Here is a 23,670-nt window from a genome sequence, read left to right on the forward strand (position 1 = left end):
TAATAAGCCCTGGATATATTTGTTATGCATTATATATCCATAAACGCCGTTTTGATTATTTTGCTAAGAAATAATAAAAATCAGTTGATGACTCTCTATATATAAAATATTGATTATTTATTTCTTATAATCCACTTTATATACAAAAGTAATTTTTATATTATATTTATGTGTTCAATACTATAGAGGTATTTATATCTCTTTTTTTTGGGATATTGAATAGTACCCTAGTAGTTTTTACCCCTTTTCGGTCAGATTAGAAATCCACAGTCACTAGATTTCAGATTTAAATCTGTCTCAATATGACTCTTTGTTACCAAAGTTCAGATATGACAAAATTTGACCAAAGTTCAGATTTCAATCTGAAATTTAGTGACATTATGTCAGGTTATTTTCTCATTTTTGGCAATGCAAACAAATCTGACACAATATCACCAAAAGTCATATATGACATTTAGTGACATAGAGTCAGAGTTGGGGAAATTACCTAATCTGACACATTATTGCCAAATGTCATATATGACATTTAGTGAAATAGAGTCAGAGTTGAGAAAATTACCTAATCTGACACAATATCACTAAAAGTCATATATGACATTTAGTGACATAGAGTCAGAGTTGGGGAAATTACCTAATCTGACACAATATCACTAAAAGTCATATATGACATTTAGTGACATAGAGTCAGAGTTGGGGAAATTACCTAATCTGACACATTATTGCCAAAAGTCATATATGACATTTAGTGAAATAGAGTCAGAGTTGAGAAAATTACCTAATCTGACACAATATCACTAAAAGTCATATATGACATTTAGTGACATAGAGTCAGAGTTGGGGAAATTACCTAATCTGAAACAATATCACTAAAAGTCATATATGACATTTAGTGACATAGAGTCAGAGTTGAGGAAATTATCTAATCTGACACATTATTGCCAAAAGTCATATATGACATTTAGTGAAATAGAGTCAGAGTTGGGGAAATTACCTAATCTGACACAATGTTACTAAAAGTCATATATGACATTTAGTGACATAGAGTCAGAGTTGGGGAAATTACCTAATCTGACACATTATTGCCAAAAGTCATATATGACATTTAGTGAAATAGAGTCAGAGTTGGGAAAATTACCTAATCTGACACAATATCACTAAAAGTCATATATGACATTTAGTGACATAGAGTCAGAGTTGGGGAAATTACCTAATCTGACACAATTTTACTAAAAGTTATATATGACATTTAGTGACATAGAGTCAGAGTTGGGGAAATTACCTAATCTGACACATTATTGCCAAAAGTCATATATGACATTTAGTGAAATAGAGTCAGAGTTGAGAAAATTACCTAATCTGACACAATATCACTAAAAGTCATATATGACATTTAGTGACATAGAGTCAGAGTTGGGGAAATTACCTAATCTGACACATTATTGCCAAAAGTCAAATATGACATTTAGTGAAATAGAGTCAGAGTTGAGAAAATTACCTAATCTGACACAATATCACTAAAAGTCATATATGACATTTAGTGACATAGAGTCAGAGTTGGGGAAATTACCTAATCTGACACAATATTACTAAAAGTCATATATGACATTTTGTGACAAAGAGTCAGAGTTAGGGAAATTACCTAATCTGACACATTATTGCCAAAAGTCATATATGACATTTAGTGAAATAGAGTCAGAGTTGAGAAAATTACCTAATCTTACACATTGTTGCTAAAAGTCAGATATGACATTTAGTGACATAGAGTCAGAGTTGTGAAAATTACCTAATCTGACACAATATCACCAAAAGTCATATATGATATTTAGTAACATAGAGTCAGAGTTGAGGAAATTATATAATCTGACACATTGTTACCAAATGTCATATATGACTTTTAGTGACATAGAGTCAGAGTTGGGGCAATTACCATATCTGACACATTGTTAACAAAAGTCAGATATGACATTTAGTGAAATAGAGTCAGAGTTTGGGAAATTACCTAATCTGACACAATATCACTAAAAGTCATATATGACATTTAGTGAAATAGAGTCAGAGTTGAGAAAATTACCTAATCTGACACAATATCACTAAAAGTCATATATGACATTTAGTGACATAGAGTCAGAGTTGGGGAAATTACCTAATCTGACACAATATCACTAAAAGTCATATATGACATTTAGTGACATAGAGTCAGAGTTGGGGAAATTACCTAATCTGACACAATATCACTAAAAGTCATATATGACATTTAGTGACATAGAGTCAGAGTTGGGGAAATTACCTAATCTGACACAATGTTACTAAAAGTCATATATGACATTTAGTGACATAGAGTCAGAGTTGGGGAAATTACCTAATCTGACACATTATTGCCAAAAGTCATATATGACATTTAGTGAAATAGAGTCAGAGTTGAGAAAATTACCTAATCTGACACAATATCACTAAAAGTCATATATGACATTTAGTGACATAGAGTCAGAGTTGGGGAAATTACCTAATCTGAAACAATATCACTAAAAGTCATATATGACATTTAGTGACATAGAGTCAGAGTTGAGGAAATTACCTAATCTGACACATTATTGCCAAAAGTCATATATGACATTTAGTGACATAGAGTCAGAGTTGGGGAAATTACCTAATCTGACACATTATTGCCAAAAGTCATATATGACATTTAGTGAAATAGAGTTAGAGTTGGGGAAATTACCTAATCTGACACAATGTTACTAAAAGTCATATATGACATTTAGTGACATAGAGTCAGAGTTGGGGAAATTACCTAATCTGACACATTATTGCCAAAAGTCATATATGACATTTAGTGAAATAGAGTCAGAGTTGGGAAAATTACCTAATCTGACACAATATCACTAAAAGTCATATATGACATTTAGTGACATAGAGTCAGAGTTGGGGAAATTACCTAATCTGACACAATATCACTAAAAGTCATATATGACATTTAGTGACATAGAGTCAGAGTTGGGGAAATTACCTAATCTGACACAATTTTACAAAAAGTTATATATGACATTTAGTGACATAGAGTCAGAGTTGGGGAAATTACCTAATCTGACACATTATTGCCAAAAGTCATATATGACATTAAGTGAAATAGAGTCAGAGTTGAGAAAATTACCTAATCTGACACAATATCACTAAAAGTCATATATGACATTTAGTGACATAGAGTCAGAGTTGGGGAAATTACCTAATCTGACACATTATTGCCAAAAGTCAAATATGACATTTAGTGAAATAGAGTCAGAGTTGAGAAAATTACCTAATCTGACACAATATCACTTAAAGTCATATATGACATTTAGTGACACAGAGTCAGAGTTGGGGAAATTACCTAATCTGACACAATATTACTAAAAGTCATATATGACATTTTGTGACAAAGAGTCAGAGTTAGGGAAATTACCTAATCTGACACATTATTGCCAAAAGTCATATATGACATTTAGTGAAATAGAGTCAGAGTTGAGAAAATTACCTAATCTGACACATTGTTGCTAAAAGTCAGATATGACATTTAGTGACATAGAGTCAGAGTTGTGAAAATTACCTAATCTGACACAATATCACCAAAAGTCATATATGATATTTAGTAACATAGAGTCAGAGTTGAGGAAATTATATAATCTGACACATTGTTACCAAATGTCATATATGACTTTTAGTGACATAGAGTCAGAGTTGGGGCAATTACCATATCTGACACATTGTTTCCAAAAGTCATATACGACAATTGTTGTGACATAAAGTCAGAGTCTGGGCAATTACCAAATCTGAAACATTGTTAACCCTTACAGATTGGCCCCAATTCTCACCTTAAAAGGCCCCCCCCCCCCTCTATCTTGGCTTCTGTTACAGATAGAGACAAAAAAAAAAAATTTCTGGTGCTTCATGTGCATTTTTAAAGAAAATTACTATTTCTAGTTATAGCGGTACGACCACTCCATAGCCGCTTTTTAGCAGCCAGCCGCTAAATATTAAAACAGCTGTAGAGCTGCCAATTTTAAAGCTAGGAATACCAAATTTTAGGTGGAATTTTAATTTTTTTAACAAACAATTAACTTTTTTTACAATGGCCGAAAAACAGCAAATAATGGAAACTGCCATATTTGGTGGTTACAGCGGTTTGACGGCACCTATTATTATTTTTTTCTGTATCTTATCACAACAAAAGACTAGTTTTAAAAAATGGGCTGGTCTAAGGCTATTTTGAAATATGGCACCTGGCAGCTTACAAAAAGCAAAATTACAGGTAGGAAATTGAAAAATGATCAAGAAGTGGTCAAATAATAATGACCTTACTATTCACAGAATTTTATTATTACTCAAGAATTTACCACAAAAATTTTTTGATCTCTAGCTGTAATAGAAGCCATGATATTTATGATATATGTCTATAGTAAAAGCTGGACAAAAAACTGGTCCTACAAAACAGTCATGGAGCAGTCAAACAGTCATAACACCATTTTTCTCAGATGCTCATTGATATCTAAGTGTTTGCCAAAAAAAAAATTAGGTGATTACCTTACACACCACTTTTCTCAGATGCTCATTGATATCTAAGTGTTTGCCAAAAAAAAAATTAGGTGACTACCTTATACACAAAAGACATATTGTATAAATTAAGATTTATTTACAATTTTATCTAATTTTGAAGCCACGTAATCAACCGGAGGGGTGGGTGATGAATGCCCCCCCCCCCCCAACTGTTAAGGGTTAAAAATAAGTATTTTTTGAATTTTCAAGCATGAGTGACAGACAGACAAAAATAAAATGTATATGAATACAGATGGGCACAGGCCTTGGAATCTTCACTAAAAATTTTAGCTGTCTACCTTAAATAACAGCCGTGAAAATCACAGTGTTCCCATAGTGACTGTTACATAATGACTTAATGATGGACAGGACAACAGACAAATAAAGTGAATTTTACAGTAGCCTTGCTACTAAAAAGGGTATTTTGTCAGTTTGTTTGATCAAGATTTTTACCTATGTGTCTTTATTCTAGCTATTGTATCTCATTTATAGAAATGAAGCTACTCAGTAATTCATCCGTATGGAAGCTACTCTATTATTCACTTTTTATATCTGTACACCTGTTGAACAGTGAGGAAATGTGATTTTCTCGGCTGTTATTAAATGAAGACAGCTGAAATTTCAGTGATAATTCATATGAAAATGTGTACATCTAAACACTGTATATTTGTCTTTTCTGTCATTCATACCATAAAAAAAATCGTCTAAAATTCTTAAATGGACAATTGCTTGTCACTAAATAGGATATGACATTCTCGATTTTTTTCATTAATAAGGAGGGAGTTAGATATGAATCTTGCCCCCAAACCACACTGTCATATTACACCTTTCAATAGATATAAACATTGAAAATTATAAGATTTAAACCTGTTTTCATCTGTCTGTCCGTCTGTCTGTCTATATGTATGTTTTTCCATATGTCTGTCCTTATGTATGTCTGTCTGTTTGTCTGTCTATCCATTTATCTGTCTGTTTGTCTACCTGTCCATCCATCTGTCCGTACGTTTGTCTGTCCGTCCATATGTTTGTAAATTTTAAGATTTAAACTAGTTTCTGTCTATTTCTTTGTCAGTCTCTCCGTCTGTATGTTCGTCTATCTGTCCATATGTTTGTAAATTATAAGATTTAAAACATTTTCTATCTTTATCTTCTTCTGTCTGTCCGTATGACTGTCTATCTGTTTGTCTGCCTGTCATTCTGTTTGTCTGTCTGTCAATCTGTCTGTGTTTCTGTTTGTCTGTCTGTCCATCTATTTTTCTGTCTGTTCATATCTCTGTCTGTACGTCTCTCTGTCCATCTGTTTTCTGTCCGTCTGTCTGTCTGTCCATCATTATGTATGTATGTCGGTCTGTCTATCCGTCTGTCATTCCATTTATCTGTCTGTCTGTCTGTCTATCTATGTGTATGTCTGTCTGTCTCTCCATCTGTATGTCTGTCTGTATGTCCGTCTGTCTGTCCATCTGTTCGATTTTTTGGAAGGACCTTGGACCTACGTGAATCCATATTTTAAAGAAGAATGATATCAGTCAAGTGGCCAGCTAGATTCTTTGGTACAAACAGAAAATCATCTTGTTACTTTTATGTAAGGATTAACCCAGGCCCAAACGCAAATAAAGAACATGATACATCCACTTGTTGTTAGTGAGGAAATGGGTTTGATTTGCTCAATATTTAAAGAATGTACGACTTTTGTGTGCTTTGTCAACTATGGATGATGTCATTCTTATTTAATTTAAATCCAAGTATAATAATTCATAGAGGGAGTGTACATTGTGATGTTTATTACACTAGTCCCCAAAGTCATTAAAAATGTTTTCTTATTCGTTGGCTAAACAGCCTTAGGGACTTTTATTAAATTTTGATTGGTTGGTTCATTTAGTTGAGTGTCCAAAGGTTTCAAACACTAATTGTAATCTACAGAAAGGGTATTTTGTATATCTTCATTGGGTATGTACATCAATTTATCAGCCATTGTCTTGTCCCTGTTGATTATAAAACTTTAATAAAAGTACCAAAAGCGAATAAGAAAAAATTGAATATACAGGGTGGGGCAAATAAAACCGGACATTTTTCACACGGCCATAGCTCCTAAACTACTTGACCAGTCAGGACGTTTGACCCCACTTTAAAAAGCTTAGGTAATGACCTTTATGCCAATAAAAATTTTTGTACGATGTAGGACATGTATTCCGAGCTGGCCGCGCACATGTTTAACAAGGTGGATTCGGAGTGCGCCTGTTCTATATCCTGAATTCTCTGATATGGCCTACTAAATCTGAATTGGTTGGTACAAACATGTAGTGTCAAAACTTTTCCACTGATTATTTTCATCTACAAAAAGTGTTCTGTTTTTTTTTAATAATAGTCTACATTATGATACATTTTTAGTAGCGAAGCTACTCTATAATTCACAATGTCCGTCTGTCCGTCTGTCCGTTCGTAATTAATGAATTGGGGGAAACGTGATTTTCTCGGCTCCTATAAAAGATAGAGAGCTGAAATTTTTTGACAACATTCCCATCATTAAGGAGCACAATTAACTATGAAAAATCAATGGCGGTCGGACTGCTTTATAGCAGGTTTTAGGCTATTTTTTATAATTTCCAAATTTTCCCCATATCTTTGGTGTTTATGGTCCGATTTTCAAATTTTTTTCAGTTAAAGATATCAAAATTAAATTTCCCGTCATTTGAAGAAAACAACAATGACGGTCAGACTGCCTTTTTCAGGTTTTTGGCTATTTTTATATTTTTCACATTTTTCTCAATATCTTTGGTGTTTATGGTCCGATTTTCGAAATTTTTTCAGTTAAAGATATCAAAATTTAATTTCCTGTCGTTTGAAGAAAACAACAATGACAGTCAGACTGCCTTTTTGCAGGTTTTTGGCTATTTTTATATTTTTCACTTTTTTACCCATATCTTTGGTGTTTATGGTTCAATTTTCATAAATTTTTCAGTTAAAGATATTAAAATTAAATTTCTGGCGTTTTATGAAAAGAAACAATGGCGGCCAAACTGCCTTTTAGCAGGTTTTTGGCTATTTTTATATGTTGATATATTTCCCCATATCTTTGGCATTTTTGGTCCAATTTTAAAACTTTTTTGCATTAACAGTTTCAAAATATTTTTTCCCATTGTTATGTGCATCTAGTAAGTAATTTACTTTAACCATCTTCATCATACAAAATAAAACAAGGTTTCATGTTTATTTTCTCCAATAAATCTATTATTGATTTTAAATCTACTTCTACGTATTCCCATCCACAATTTTTGTGCTTCGCTACTTATGGATGTTGTCATCCTTGTTTTCCAGTATGACTCAAAACCTATTAAATCAAGAGGGAAAAATTAGATTCGTATCCACACTGAAATAGTTATTTATCGCATCGTATTATAGACAGCTTTCCGCGGATTTAGAAATGTTTAATTGTAAAATTAAAAATAATGCAGAATACTTGTTATAATATGATACATGATTTTTCAGTATGATTTAGAACCGATTCTAATCCAGCGGATATTAATCGGTTTCGAATCCATACTGAAAAGTATTTTACTAGTCCTACTATACAAATATCTTACATATACACAATAAGTTTGCCTGATATTGTATAATTTGTTGATATGTTTATTTCTTAAACAAGGATGACAACATTCATAAAAGCGAAGCTCTGAAATGGAAGGACAAACGACAATTAACAATTGTAGATTGTCAGAACTAAATTAGCAGAATATTAATGAATCAGTACAAACAATATTGTAAGTAAATTTGTTGCAAAACTGCATAAATAGATGAGACTGTTTAAGGACATTCTTACATTTTTGGGACTTGTTTAAAGAGATGCTTTGCTTATAACATTTTACCATGTTGTATTAGAAATCAGTTTTCAAAAAATCAGAAGAATGGGATAATTTTAACATACAAAAATTTGTTGTCAAAAAAGTTAAAAATCGACATGTTTCAAATGGACGTACGGACATTCTGGTATTGATTATAGAGTTGCTACGTTTTCTAAATTGTACCTAACTACTACAGGAATCATCATGCAAAGTTTGGAATCGATAGGACAATTCTAACCTGTTTAAATTAACGAAAAGATCTAGCTTTCTGTGACGGACGGACGGACCGACCCTAATTATAGAAAAGCTTCGCTTTTAATATGTGTTTTTATCATCATTGTAGTCCTATTATCTAAGTAGTAAGCGTTTTTTGTCTGTCCCAAAGGATCTTGCTAACCGCTGAACTGATATTGTTTTCCTTTACAGTGAAGCTTCTTATAGGTCCTGGGAAAGTTTTAAACTATTTTTTTATTCTTTTGAAACTCATATTTAATATTGGATGAGGTTGACTTTTCCCACTGCTAACTTAAGTGCCCCTAGAGGCTTCTAGGGGCGTAACCGCTAGTGTAATAATAAATTAATAATAAAACTGAAACAACATATAATATTTGAATTTTAAATTGACTTATCCCTTTAGACATTTTCTCTCTGATTATGATATACCTTTGTTCATAAATGGGGGTTGGGAATGAAAAAAGGGAGGAATATGACTCTAGTATATATGTGACCTTCGTCGCATGAACTACGAAGCGAGCCGTGTGATATGTGTTTGTGTTAAAAGTAAATGTTATTTTAAACAAAAATATGAAAACAAAGTTATCAATTGATTTTTTTGCAGTTACATGAAAGATATTTTAGCAATAATAATCTCGACATTGTATGATCAATATAATGAATAAGTTTTGAATATAAAAATGTCGTGGTTTTTAATGCTAAATCATAAATCACCATTTTACCAAAGATCAAAAATAATAGTAAACAAACAAACTAAAAAGAAATCAAAGTGCAATTTTTGAAAGAATCCTAAGGTTAGAATTGTATTACTTTGTTTTATTTTATTTATTTAATATTTATATTTGCGGGAATTTTTATATTATAATATGATATCAACCCAAACATTTAGTAGGGTATAGTTATGAGGAAATGGGACGAGTATTACAAGATTAAATTCGTAACCATGAAGAAGTGGGGATGGGGGGGGGGGGGGGGGGGCTTGTTAAGAACCTGGTATTATAAGAAATAGATATAAAGCTGGTTCTACAATGCATTTGAACGCATTATATGATTAAAACTAGCTCTGAGATGCCAAACACGCCGGCTAACAAAACTGGTTTTAATATTATGATTATACATTTTTATATTCGTAGAAAACTGGATATAATACGCTATGATACATGCTTTTTAACCAGTGGTTGAGAACCAGTTCTAATCCACTGGATATTAATCGGTTATGAAACCATACTGGAAAATAATTTATAATTTTATATGCCATTGTCTTTCCCCTACCTTAAACATAAACTATTAGAAACGTTTTAGAGTAAATTAGATAAAGTCACAAATCTTAATTTTAAATCAAACCTTTTCTAGATTGAAGGTAGACCCTTTCGACTGTAACATTTTACTCTGATAATTTTTAGGCAAATTAAAATAGCAATATTGATTTAATTAAAAATAGTCTAAAATCATGATTAAACAAAGATCATTTTTCTGGCTTTATGCTTAAAACTTAAATGATGCATATCTATGAGCAAAGCTTTAACATTAAAAAAAATTTCAATCTGCTCATGTACTTTTGATGGGTTAATTTTATTATCATCATTGGGTATGTAAATCAATATATCGTCTATTGTCTTATCCCGTAAGATCCTTGATTTATTACCATCCCTAAACAAATAAAATATAAAGGTTAGTTTAGATTATCTGCAATAAATGTGTCAGTTTTGATTATGTTTTAATAACATGTTTTGGTATAATTAGCTGCTTTAATATTAGGTTAGGTTGTCACATTATTTGTGACCATTTGACAATATGCATTTATCATTATAATTATATCTGCAGAGACAAACATTCTAAAAACTAAAAGTTAAACTTTAAATAAGAATGTAAACAAATATTGATTATCTTATGTAAAAGTAACAAGATATCTATGTGTCTGTCTGTGTGTACCGAAAGATCCACCAAACCGCTTCAACGATATGATTCTCCTTTAAAGTGTAAAGTCTCATAATTACTAAAACACTTGGGTATACTCCCTTCCGTGACAACGACTCTAAAGGGGCAATTTATCGTATTTTTACAGTAGCTTTTTATAGGTTAGGTTAGGTGATTGCCCCACAGGGTTAGGCAATTGGCTCCGCAGGGTTAGAACCTTGAAATAGGAGAAAATCTAATGTGAAAATACAATGAATCGCCCCTTAAGAGGCGTTGTCACAAAAGGGACTATACCCAAACATTTTTATAGGATTCATATTTTTTAACAAACATAGCGAGTAAGGGGCCAATTGGACCATAAATTACACTGGTACACACGCTTGTCTGTGTTCCGATTTAATGAAGCTTTGTAAAAATCAAGTAGGGAGGGGACACTGGACTGGAAATTTTACTTGTTCCAAGGTTGTGTAATCTGTCGTTTGTTGGCTCATGAACTGTTTTTAAAATTATTTATTGGGTTGTACAAACCAGTCTTAACCTATCTACTAAAAAGTTTAACTTTGAAAAAAAAAGGTTTATTGAGGTGCATAAATAAAGGGGGGGGGGGGGCGAAAGTGACACTTTTTGAAACCAAAACTAAAAGTCAAAGGAACTCAACTGAAAAAAGAGTTACAGGTCTGACACTTTGCATGGCAGTTGCTTTATAGGGGTACAATATGGAACTGTGAAGAAACGGCGTCGCAACCGCCGAAAACCGCCGAGAAAAGGCAAAAAAAAATTCGGCGGGAAACGGCGGTTTTCGGCGGTTGCGCCGCCGTTTCTTCACAGTTCCATATTTTACCCCTATAAAGCAACTGTCATGCAAAATCTCAGACCTGTAACTCTTTTTTTAGTTGAGTTCCTTTTTTGACTTTTAGTTTTGGTTTCAAAAAGTGTCACTTTCGCCCCCCCCCCCCCCCCTTTATCGTCCATTGTCTTATTCCTTAAGATTTCTGTTAAAAACGAAAATTTAGTCTGTAGTGAAGACAGAGATAGTACAATCCAGGGAGGGAGGGGAAAATGTGCTGTTTATTACTCTAGTCCTGGTCACACCGCGTTATACTAGAGACTTAAAAAATGTTACAGTCTGCTGCTATGTCTGAAACATGACACTAATAGTGAGCGTAGTGGGAATGCCTTGGCCTATAAACAGGCGCAACTAAGTACCATGCATAGTTGGGACTTCCAGACAAAGGTGGTGCAATCATATTGGGTATATTTAAAATGGGTTGCTGTTTGTTAGGGATAATTAACACAGAGGAAGGGGCCATTGGACCATAAATTACATTGGTACCCAAGGGCGTCCCTGATGGTACCCAAAGTTTTTTTAAACCCTGTGATCTTATTTGTTCAAAAAGTTTTATTGAATTTTGATTGGTCCAAAATTTTCAATAAATATTTTTTTTCTACAGAAATTAACAAAATTACCATTACTATAGATTAAAATTATTAGTTGAAACATTTACAAGCTTTTAAAGAACTAACCTATCTAAATTTAATTAAAGTACCTAAAGTTCTTAATCCAACGAATATAAATCATGATCTTAAAACTTTGGGTACTTGTGTAATTAACAGTTCAATTTCCTCTCTTTGTTCATTTATTATCATTAGGGGCAGGGCTACTCTATATATCTCTTTGTATTAAATATAGTAGTAAGGTTTTTAAAAGCAAAGCTTTTCTATAATTAGGGTCCGTCCGTCCGTAACGGATAGCTTTTTACGTTAATTTAGGCACGTTAGAATTGTCCCATCGACTTCAAATTTTGCATGGTGATCCCTGTAGTAGTTAGGTACAATTTAGAAAGCATATCAACTCTATAATTGTTACCAGAATGTCCGTACGTCCATTTTCAACATGTTGATTTTTTCACTTTTTAACAACAAAATATGATCTAATTATCCGATTGATCTGATTTTTGGTATACTGATTCCTGGGACAACAAAGTACAATATCATAAGCGAAGCAACTCTATAATCAAGTCATAAAAATGTAAGTATGTCCTTAAACATTATCCCGCATCAAGCAATTTTAACAAATTTACTTATAATTTTGCTTCGACTATTATACATTTATATTCTGATGACTCAGTTCTAAAAACCTTACAAGTGTTAATGCCCTTTTGTCCTACCGTTTCAGAGCTTCACTTTTGTGGATGTTGTCATCCTTGTTTTGTTTGTAACCTAAGATTTTGAAAGCTACCGAACTGATTGAGTTCTTTATTTTAGAGAATCTTCACATTGGTCTTACATTTTAGGATGGTTTTATGCTATTTTGTTTCCTCCCTACCCCTTCAAATACAAAGCTTCTAAATGTTAGGTATGCAGCCGCTAGTATATCAAGTGTCAAGTAATCAATAGATTAACACAAGGATGACAACATCCATAAAAGCGAAGCACTGAAATGGAAAGACAAACGGACATTAACACTTATATAGTGTCAGAACTGAATATCAGAATATAAATGTATAAGAGTCGAAACAAAATTGTAAGTAAATTTGTTGAAAAACTGCTTTATACAGGATAATGTTTATGGACATACTTACATATTTAGGACTTGATTATAGAGTTGCTTCGCTTATAACATTATACTTTGTTGTCCCAGGAATCGATATATCAAAAATCAAATCAATCAGATGATTAGATCATATAAAAATTTGTTGTTAAAAAAGTTTAAAAATCAACATGTTTAAAATGGACGTACGGAAATTTTGGTAATGATTATAGAGTTGCTACGCTTTCTAAATCACCATGCAAAATTTGAAATCGATAGGACAATTCTAACATGCCTAAATTAACGAAAAAAGCTATCCATTACGGACGGACGGACGGACGGACCGACCCTAATTATAGAAAAGCTTCGCTTTTAATAAGAACACAAAAGCTTACTCTTTACTTCAATTCATTGTTTTTTTTTCATTGATCTATCCCTACTCAGTTTAGATTTGTTATGTAAATAAACCACACGGACGCATTTAACAAGGACAACATCTACACTTTACTTAAGAACAAGGATGACAACATCCATAAAAACGAAGCTCTGAAACGGTATGACAGACGAACATTAACTTTTATAGAGTATCAGAACTGAATTTACAAAATATAAATATAAAAGTTTTGACAAAATTATATGTATTTTTTTGTAAATACAGAATTCTGTCTAAGGACATTCCGACTTTTTTAGGACTTGATTATAGAGATGCTTCGCTTATAACATTGTGTTTTATTGTATTAGGAATCAGTACTATAAATTTCAGATCAATCGGATGGTTATATCAAATAAAAATATGTTGTTAAAAAAGATAAAAATCAACATGTTTAAAATGAACTTACGGACATTCTGGTAACGATTATAAAGTTGCTACGCTTTCTAAATCTTACCTAACTACTACTGAAATCATCATTCAAAGTTTGAAATCAATAGGACAATTCTAACTTGCCTAAATTAACGAAAAAAGCTATCAGTTACGTACGGACGGACCGAAATTTATAATAGAAAAGCTTTGCTTTTAAAAATTAAGTCAAGTAGCGCAGATATAATTAAATCTATCTATACATTTATTACCATGAACAATTTATCTCTATGTAGTGAAGCTTTTTTTTGTCTATAAGATGTGCAGCTACATAGAACTAACTATTATATACCCTCACCCAAACAAATTTTGAAAGTACATTAGATCCCTAATTTAATAAACCAACCAATCAGATTTCATTTAAATTCCCCAATGTTGTTTGGCCAACGAATAAGAAAACGTAAATATAAAAGTTTGGGAACAAGTGTTTTAAACAGCTCATTGTCCTCTCTTTTCCTCTCTCTCTCTGTCTCTATATCTCTCTCTCTGTCTCTCTCCTCTCTCTTTCTATCTATCTCCCTCCCTCTCCCCCTCTTGCAGAAAATCTAGCTGACAATTTAATATTAATAGGGAAAATTATGTTCATGATTAGCGAAGCAAAATATTTTAAATTGATAGTCTAATAAGAACTATCATATCCATACTAACATAACAATAGCATTCTGTAATTATTTCTAATAGAAGAAATACCGCAGCAATATATGTTTCTTATTTTAATAATATACAGCTATGAAATAAAAGTGCACTTCAAACTAGCTATACTTATTCTAGCCAAGTACAATTTCAACAATAAATAGCACAGCAAAACCAACCAACTATTTATCGTGCAAAGCTTGAAACCAATGCATTGCAATGGGACAAAATTTATTAATTACGGATGTACAGACCTAACCTAATTACCTCCCAAAAAACTCGTGGTATCAAGGACGTCCAAGCTTTTTTTTTGATAGGGGGGGCATAGACGTCCAAGGGGAGCTATGCGTTTTGAACGGACATATGGAAAGACCAACCAGAATTATAGGAAAGCTTAGACTTTTAACAATTGTTACTTATGCATAGCTAACTTCTTTTCAGGGATCGAAAGGGATAAGACAATGGCCGATAATTTTATGTACATTCCCAATGATGGTACACAAAATTACCTCTTCTGTAGATTACAATTATTGGTTGAAAGTCCCCAAAGTTTTCAACGAAGTTTGCAATGAATAAGAAAACATTATCATAAGACTTTAGGGACTATAGTAATAAACAGCCCAATGTCCCCTCCCTCCCCAACTACTATACTGTTTTTTTTTCAGAGAAAGAGGGGACAATGGGTTGTTAATTACACTAGTCCTCAAATTAATATAAAAATGTTTTCTTATTCGTTGGCTTTTCAACTTTGGGCTCTTTAGTAAATTTTGATTTGTTGTTTCATTAAGTTGAAAGTTCAAACGCTTCAACCAATAATTTTAATCTAATTCTACAGAAACGGTGATTTTGTGTGTAATCATTGGGGAAGTACATCAATTTATCAGCCATTGTCTTTTCCCTTTAGATCCCTGTTTTTTTTTAAAGCGACTTTGTATAATTGGGGTCGGTCCGGTTAGCTAGAATTATCCTATTGATAATCAACAAATATTAAATTTTTTTATAAATATGTTGTTGGCGTAGAGTTGGCGTAAAACTTGTTTCTTGATGTAAATGAAGGGAAGTGGGTAATAACTTCAGAAAAAGGGGAAGGAGATTGTGGGGAAATTTTCACTTAGAATTGTTTGTTAGTATCCAATCCCTTTTCCCTGGTTTTACTACTTTGGAGCTTCGCTTTTGTATGTTTCCTCGTCAAAAGAGAAGCTTTTTATATAGTTAGGGTCTGTTTGTCCGTACATAATGGTTATATTTCATTAATTTTACATGTTAGAATGTTCTATCCATTTTAAACTTTTCATAATTATTTTATAAATGTTATCAGAAAGTCCACACATCCATTTAAAACATTTTATTTTTATCAATTAGTTCAAGTGTCCTTTGGTATGTTTGTTTAGGTGAAATTTTGGAAAGTTGAATATAAGGGGGGGGGGGGGGCTGAGGTGCATTTCTGATATTCATTTTAGTAGACTGATTTTTAGATGATGCTCTTACTTGAAGTAGCCTAGCTAAAAGATGGCCAATATCATTGGTCAACTGTCTATAATTAATACTACAATTAATCCTTCACAGCTTAGAATCCACCTGCTTTTCAGAGACGTATAACATTGTCAGTGATAAAAGGGATAAAACAATGGATGATACATCAAAATACCCCTTCTAAATTCTATAATTATTGGTTAAAACGTTTGGACACTGCTGGTATATGAATTGACTAATCAAATTTAATAAAAGTACCCAAAGTGTAGAGCGAATGAATTAAAACTTTGGTATTATTGTAATATACAGTTCAATGTCTCCTCCCTCTCTTTTTGACCAGGGAGGGAGGGGACATTGGGCTTTAAATTACGCTGGTACCCAAAGTTATCTTCAGTTGACAACACTTACAGGTTTTTCTTATTAAAGTTTGAATGTTTTTTTTTACATTAGAAGGGTGCAAATTTTTCATCCAATAATTTTATTCTACAGTAGAATTATCTTGTTAATCATCATTTGGGCTATGAATAAATGTTTTGTCCATTGGTTTATCCCTTGAATTCCTGTTAAATCTTTAACGTTTTTTCATTCATTGGCACAACAACTTTAGGGACTTTTTTACTCATTTTGAGTCTCCAAATGTTTTAACTACTAATTATAATTTACAGAAGGGGTAATTTTGTGCATCATCATTGGAGATGTATGTTAAGGCGGGTTGATTTTCCACTTTTTTGTTTACACAATTTTTTTAGTAAAAGTCCCCAACGTTGTTAAATCAGCGAATGAGTAAACGTTATTAAAAAACTTTGGGGACCAGTGCAGTGTAATAAATAGCTCATTGTTTCCTCTCTCTCTGGACAATGTGGTGATAAAACTTTGGGTACTTTCTTATTCCCTACTTTGACATTGGGCTGTTTATAACACTGGTACCCAAAGTTTTATGATAATGTTTTCTCATTCGTTGGTTAAATAACTTTTACAAAATTATGATTGGTTGATTTATTAAATTGAGTGTTCAAACGTTTCAACCACTAATTTTAATCTTCAGAAGATGTAATTTTGTGTGCCATTGATATGTACATCCATTTATCTGCCATTGTCTTATCCCTGTGTTTCATTAGATATTGCTATTTTCTTCAGGGATCTAAAGGGATAAGGCAAGGGCCGATAAATTGTTGTTGTATATCCCCAATGATAATACACAAAATTAACCCATCTGTAGATTGAAATAAGTGGTTGAAACGTTTGAACACTCAACTTTATGAACCAATCAATAAAAATACAATAAATATCCCTAGAGCTGGCGAGACAAAGAACAAGGAAAGGTTATTATAAAACTTTGGGGAATAGTGTATTAAAATGCCCATGGTTTTACCCTCCCTGTATTTTGTTTCTAATTAGCGGGTACACCCCTAAAAGCCTCTAATGGGGGGGGGGGGGACGAATCAACTCCCCTTAATATTCAATTTTAGTTTTATAAAGAAAAGGTAAAAAACATCTTTTCAGGACCTATGAGAAGCTACATTGTTAATTATAACCATACTAGTTCAGCAGTTAGAGAGATCCCATTGTATTAAGAGACAAACTGACACTCTCATATAGACATCCTGTTACTTTTATATAAGGAGAAACAAATATATGAATTGTTACTTTCAATAGATAGATAGTAAAGTTTAAGTTTTAAAAGGAAAAAAAATATATTAAAAAACTATATTAAATTTAAATAGTTGGAGAAAATATTTTGTGTTGTATCTTTTTTAGATATCCTTTCCGGTTAGTTTTTTTCTAGATAATCGTTTTTGTGGTTAAATTTTTGTGTTATATAACAATCAAGTTATTTGCATAAACCACAGAGGGAGTGGACATTGGACTGGAAATTATACTGGTTCTATAATCTCTAATTTGTTGGCTTAAAATCTTTGAATATTATTTAAAAATATTAATTGGATGTTACATGCCAAACATACAGACTGAAAGTTTTAAAAATTTTCATTAAAAATTGTGTAAAAGTTAGAAGAACACTTTAGATTATAAGTACTGAGTCATTTAAAAAAAGGTTTTAGTAGGATTATAATCAATGTTACTTTGTGTTTTGTGCAAAAAAATTGGTGACAGCTAGGAGTAAAAAAATTACAGTAAAGGTTGCATATTTGTGTAATTTAAAAAGAAATTTTGTAAATCTAACATTCAAAATAAGAGACAAAAAAACTTTATGGGGGGGGGGAGGATATTAAAACAAGGATGACAACATCCATAAGTAGCGAAGCACAAAAAATCGTAGATGGGAATACGTACAGGTAGATTTAAAAGGTTTTTACTAAAATCAAGAATATATTTATTGGATAAGATAAATATGAAACCTTGTTTTATTTTGTATGATGACGATGGTCAAAGTAAATTATATTAAAGATGCTCATAACAATAAGAAAAATTATTTTGATACTGATATCCCATAAAAGTTTGAAAATTGGATCAAAATAAACAAAGATCTTGGGAAATATGTAAAACATATAAAAATAGCCAAAAACCTGATAAAACGCAGTCTGGCCGCCATGGTAGTTTTCTTGAAATGACAAAAATTTAATTTTTAAATCCTTAAAAACTTTAAAAATTTGGAAAATCGGACCATATACACTGAAGATATGGAAAAAAGTGTTAAATATATTTATAAATAGCCTAAAACCTGCCAAAAAATGGTTATTTCCTTTAAATACGGGAAATTTAATTTTGATATCTACAACTGAAAAAATTTTGAAAATCGGACTATAAACACTGAAGATATGGAGAAAAATGTTAAAAATATAAAAAAACAGCCTAAAACCTGCTGAAAAGGCAGTCTGGCTGTAATGGTTGTCTTCTTTAAAAGACGGGAAATTTAATTTTGATATCTATAACTGAAAAAATTTGAAAATCGGACCATACACTGAAGATATGGAGAAAAATGTGAAAAATATAAAAATAGCCTAAAACCTGCTAAAAAGGCAGTCTGGCCTTCATGATTGTTTCTTTCAACAACAGGAAATTTAATTTTGATATCTGTAACTGAAAAATTTTTGAAAATCGGATGATAAACACTGAAGATATGGAGAAAAATGTGAAAAATATAAAAATAGCCTAAAACCTGCTAAAAATCGGTCCGACCGCAAATGATGTTTTATAGTCAATTGTGCTCCTTAATAATGGGAATGTTGTCAAAAAATTTCAGCATTCTATCTTTTATAGGAGCTGAGTAAATCCCATTTCCCCCATAGCGTTACGGACTGACGGACTGACTGACGGACTGACGGACGGACGGACAAAGTGAATTATAGAGTACCTTCGCTACTAAAAATATAGAAACTACTTCAAAATATATCACAATATAAATCTTGATCTTAGCTACATTAACAAAAACAAAAAATATTGTTGCATATTCTGTGTTTTTTAGTTTTTTTTCTGATATATTATTATTATTTAGTTTAATGTATAATTTGTATAATTGAATGTTGAAATCAAATATTCATAGATATCTAATTAATAGTATTAAATTTTTCCTTATTTTTTGCATCAAAGGGGTAGTTGCAAGAATTGCATTTCAACTTGAATTTAGTGAACTGCATATTTTTTTATGTTCAATAGTTTATCTAGAGGACATACATTTGTAATAATTTCAATTTTCTAACAGGTAGTTTTAAAAATATCAAGACTTGAAAATTATATATGTTAGATGGTAATTTTGTAACTTATGTTTGCCATCAAACTTTTTTAATGCACTTTATGCAACTATCCCTTTAGATATTATATGTTGATTTGTAATCATTTCTAATTAGTATACCTATTGTCAAAAATTAATTTAACACAAAATTTTAGAATCACTTCAATGTCAGGTTGTTATTTTTTTTAGTCTGGTGTTGAGGTGGTTTTGAAAATCTTAAAACTACATCATAACTTATTTTTAAATTGTTGATGAGCAGTTTTTGATGCAGTTACCACACAAACAAAGAAATGAGAAACCAAGAAAGAGACAATTTTCAATAGAATAACTTAATTAAAAGATTGTTACATAAGTACAAAATCGTTTATGATAGTTACTTCTGTTGACCCATTTGCACAACTAGAACAACCAGAATCTTTTGAAGAGTACCATCATTTAATTTTATAGTTTTATATTTTTTAATTAAATATTTTGTAATTTTTTAAAATTTATTGCTATTAAAATCAAAATATCAGAATTAATATTTGTTTAAATAAAGAGTATGACTATTTGTCATTAAGAATCAGATTAGAGTATGACTATTTTTCACTTGAATTCAGATTAGAGTATGACTGTTTGTCACTAAAAGGCAGTTTAGAGTATGACTGTTTGTCACTAAAAGTCAGTATGAAGTATGACTGTTTGTCACTAATATCAGATTAGAGTATGACTGTTTGTCATCAAAAGTCAGGTTAGAGTATGACTGTTTGTCATCAAATGTCAGATTAGAGTATGACTGTTTGTCATCAAATGTCAGATTAGAGTATGACTGTTTGTCATCAAATGTCAGATTAGAGTATGACTGTTTGTCATTAAATGTCAGATTAGAGTATGACTGTTTGTCTTCAAATGTCAGATTAGAGTATGACTGTTTGTCATCAATTGTCAGATTAGAGTATGACTGTTTGTCATCATATGTCAGATTAGAGTATGACTAATTGTCTTCAAATGTCAGATTAGAGTATGACTGTTTGTCATCAATTGTCAGATTAGAGTATGACTGTTTGTCATCAAATGTCAGATTAGAGTATGACTGTTTGTCATCAATTGTCAGATTAGAGTATGACTGTTTGTCATCAAATGTCAGATTAGAGTATGACTGTTTGTAATCAAATGTCAGATTAGAGTATGACTGTTTGTCTTCAAATGTCAGATTAGAGTATGACTGTTTGTCATCAATTGTCAGATTAGAGTATGACTGTTTGTCATCAAATGTCAGATTAGAGTTTGACTTTTTGTCATCAAATGTCAGATAAAAGTATGACTGTTTGTCACTAAAAGTCAGTTAGGAGTATGACCATTTGTTATCAAATGTCAGATTAGAGTATGACTGTTTGTCATCAAATGTCAGATTAGAGTATGACTGTTTGTCATCAAATGTCAGATTAGAGTATGACTGTTTGTCATCAAATGTCAGATTAAAGTATGACTGTTTGTCTTCAAATGTCAGATTAGAGTATGATTGTTTGTCATCAATTGTCAGATTAAAGTATGACTGTTTGTCACTAAAAGTCAGTTAGGAGTATGACCATATGTTATCAAATGTCAGATTAGAGTAGGACTGTTTGTTATCAAATGTCAGATTACAGTATGACTGTTTGTCATCAAATGTCAGATTAGAGTATGACTGTTTGTCATCAAATGTCAGATTACAGTATGACTGTTTGTCATCAAATTTCAGATTAGAGTATGACTGTTTGTCATCAATTGTCAGATTAGAGTATGACTGTTTGTCATCAAATGTCAGGTTAGAGTATGACTGTTTGTCATCAAATGTCAGATAAGGGATTAACTGGGCAAATTTTGAGGGTCAATTTAATCACAGATTACGATCTTAATCACCTGAACTTTGCTCACATTGTGTCAGATTCGTCAGATTATAATCTGAAATCCCCCCTGACAGATTAAAAATTTGGCGGCAAATCCTGAGTAATCTGAGTTTTAGTACCTTTTTGCGCAAAAACACAGGTTTCGTCAGATTACAATCTGACGAAATGTAATCAAATGTCAGAGTTGATTGATGAGGGGTGGGCAGATTAAAACCTGAGGAAAACCTGTCAAAACTCAGATTAGACAAGGTTTTGTCACTACTTGTCAGATTTAAAAACTACTAGGGGTAGTATCTATTTATAAATCTGTATTACTACTATCTATTTATCAATCTGTATTAATATCTATCTATCCATCTATTTTACCATATATCTATCCATCTATATTATTAAATATAAGAGGTTAACTCACAAACAAGATATGAATTTTACATATTTATCCAAACATTGCAAATCTCTTCAGATGCCAACGATTATTAAATATATGTATATATCCATCTATATTAAAATCTATTTATATTTCTATATCTTTATCCATCTACTAGCTGCTGCGATCTAGCATATAGAGACTTCGTCTTCAAAGGGGTAAGAAAGGTAGCCTAAAACCATCCCAAGGCTTTAATCTAAAAATAAAATTGAATAAAACCATCCCGGGACCTCTGTTATGCTTTCCCAAAATTAGTATCTATTTATCCATCTATATTACTATCTATTTATCCCGCATATTATATATTACCCATCCGCCTTTGAATATCTATCTATCCATCTGTATAACTATCTACCTATATATCTAGATGTATAGACCCAAGTGAGCATTGCTGCAACCCAGAAGAAGATTTCAGCTGCAAAGTGCTGCCCTGCTGCCAAGCTGTCCTGGATTACAACAATCGCAGCAAGGACAGACATCCTACAAAGGTTATCAGCCTAGTTTACTTCATTACTGTGGCTGAGCTGGGTTTTCTAAAGTTGAAAATATATGTTTGTTTATGTTTTTTCTTTCGGTCGTTTGCTTTATATTCAATTACTTAACCAAACAGAGTCGCAATACCGCGTAAAATATCTTCGTTTTGTTTAAAGCGAAAATGCCGCGAAATTGTTTTATTGTCGCGGCATTTCTTGTCTTGAAACATAATCAAACATAAATTTTCATCATTTGAAAATCATCTCTGCTACTTATTGATTAATGAATATCAAATCCATACGTCCGTAAAAATAACTATATGTATCTAAAATGCCTATTTTTGATCTAAGGATACTAGGTAGTAAAACAAAATTTTATTTTAATTCTCATAACTTCAATCCATTTCTAATTTTCATGTTTCTTATATATTTTAGGGGAAGAAAGAGATGTCGAGTTCAAGCTATGATCAAATATTCTATACAGCTGTAGGTAAAATATATTTTATTTTTCTCTCTATCCTCATAATAAAGTAACAGGACCTGTGTGTGTGTGTATACAGAAGATTGTCGCTAACAATGTGTCATCTTATAAGTCCCGGAAAGTTTGGGGAAATAATACTTTTTCTTTTAAAAAAATAAAATTTAAAATTAGCGGTTGACTTCAACATCCCCCTTCCACATTAAGTGCCCCTAGAGGCCTCCAGGGGGTGTAAACGGTAGTATTTTTAGAGGAAGTATTAAGGTGGTAGGGGTTACTACTAAGTAAATCCTTCTTTTCTGTTGAGATATATTGCAGATTTAAAAATCAGTTTTTAGTTCAGTTTTCTATTACTAGGTGTCTTCTCATTTCTGTTAATAGATGTATTCTCATTTACATTTTTCTAGGATGTTGTACTGTGTTCCTCCTTGTGGTGGCGCTAGTGTTTGGTTTGATCAAGTATCAGCTGTTCAAGACAAGAAACAGGGATATCAATCGTCAAAGGCCGCCGCTCACTCTACACGATTTAGGTTAGTTCAGGACGTTTATTTGTTTTTAATAGCGAAGCTTTTCAGTAATTAAGGCAGGTCCGTCCGTACATCCGGAACGGTTAGCTCTTTACGTTAATTTATACATGTTAGAATTGTCCTTTCGATTTCAAACTTTACAACTCTTATCA

The 23,670-nt window shown here is 32.0% G+C and overlaps 1 protein-coding gene across 1 annotated transcript in view; it reads left to right on the top strand.

Annotated features, from left to right (window-relative positions):
- The window catches only part of LOC145326969 (uncharacterized), a 60,397-nt gene that overhangs the window by 27,359 nt on the left and 9,368 nt on the right, over positions 1-23,670 (top strand). The window contains exons 8-10 of the mRNA XM_080170434.1: positions 22,408-22,528; positions 22,949-23,003; positions 23,399-23,521. Of these exons, the coding sequence (XP_080026560.1) occupies positions 22,408-22,528; positions 22,949-23,003; positions 23,399-23,521 (299 nt within the window). The remainder of the gene's footprint in view (positions 1-22,407; positions 22,529-22,948; positions 23,004-23,398; positions 23,522-23,670) is intronic.

The sequence above is a fragment of the Acartia tonsa genome, chromosome 8 (assembly GCF_053477335.1).
Source record: "Acartia tonsa isolate MP-2025a chromosome 8, ASM5347733v1, whole genome shotgun sequence".
Lineage (NCBI taxonomy): Eukaryota > Metazoa > Arthropoda > Copepoda > Calanoida > Acartiidae > Acartia > Acartia tonsa.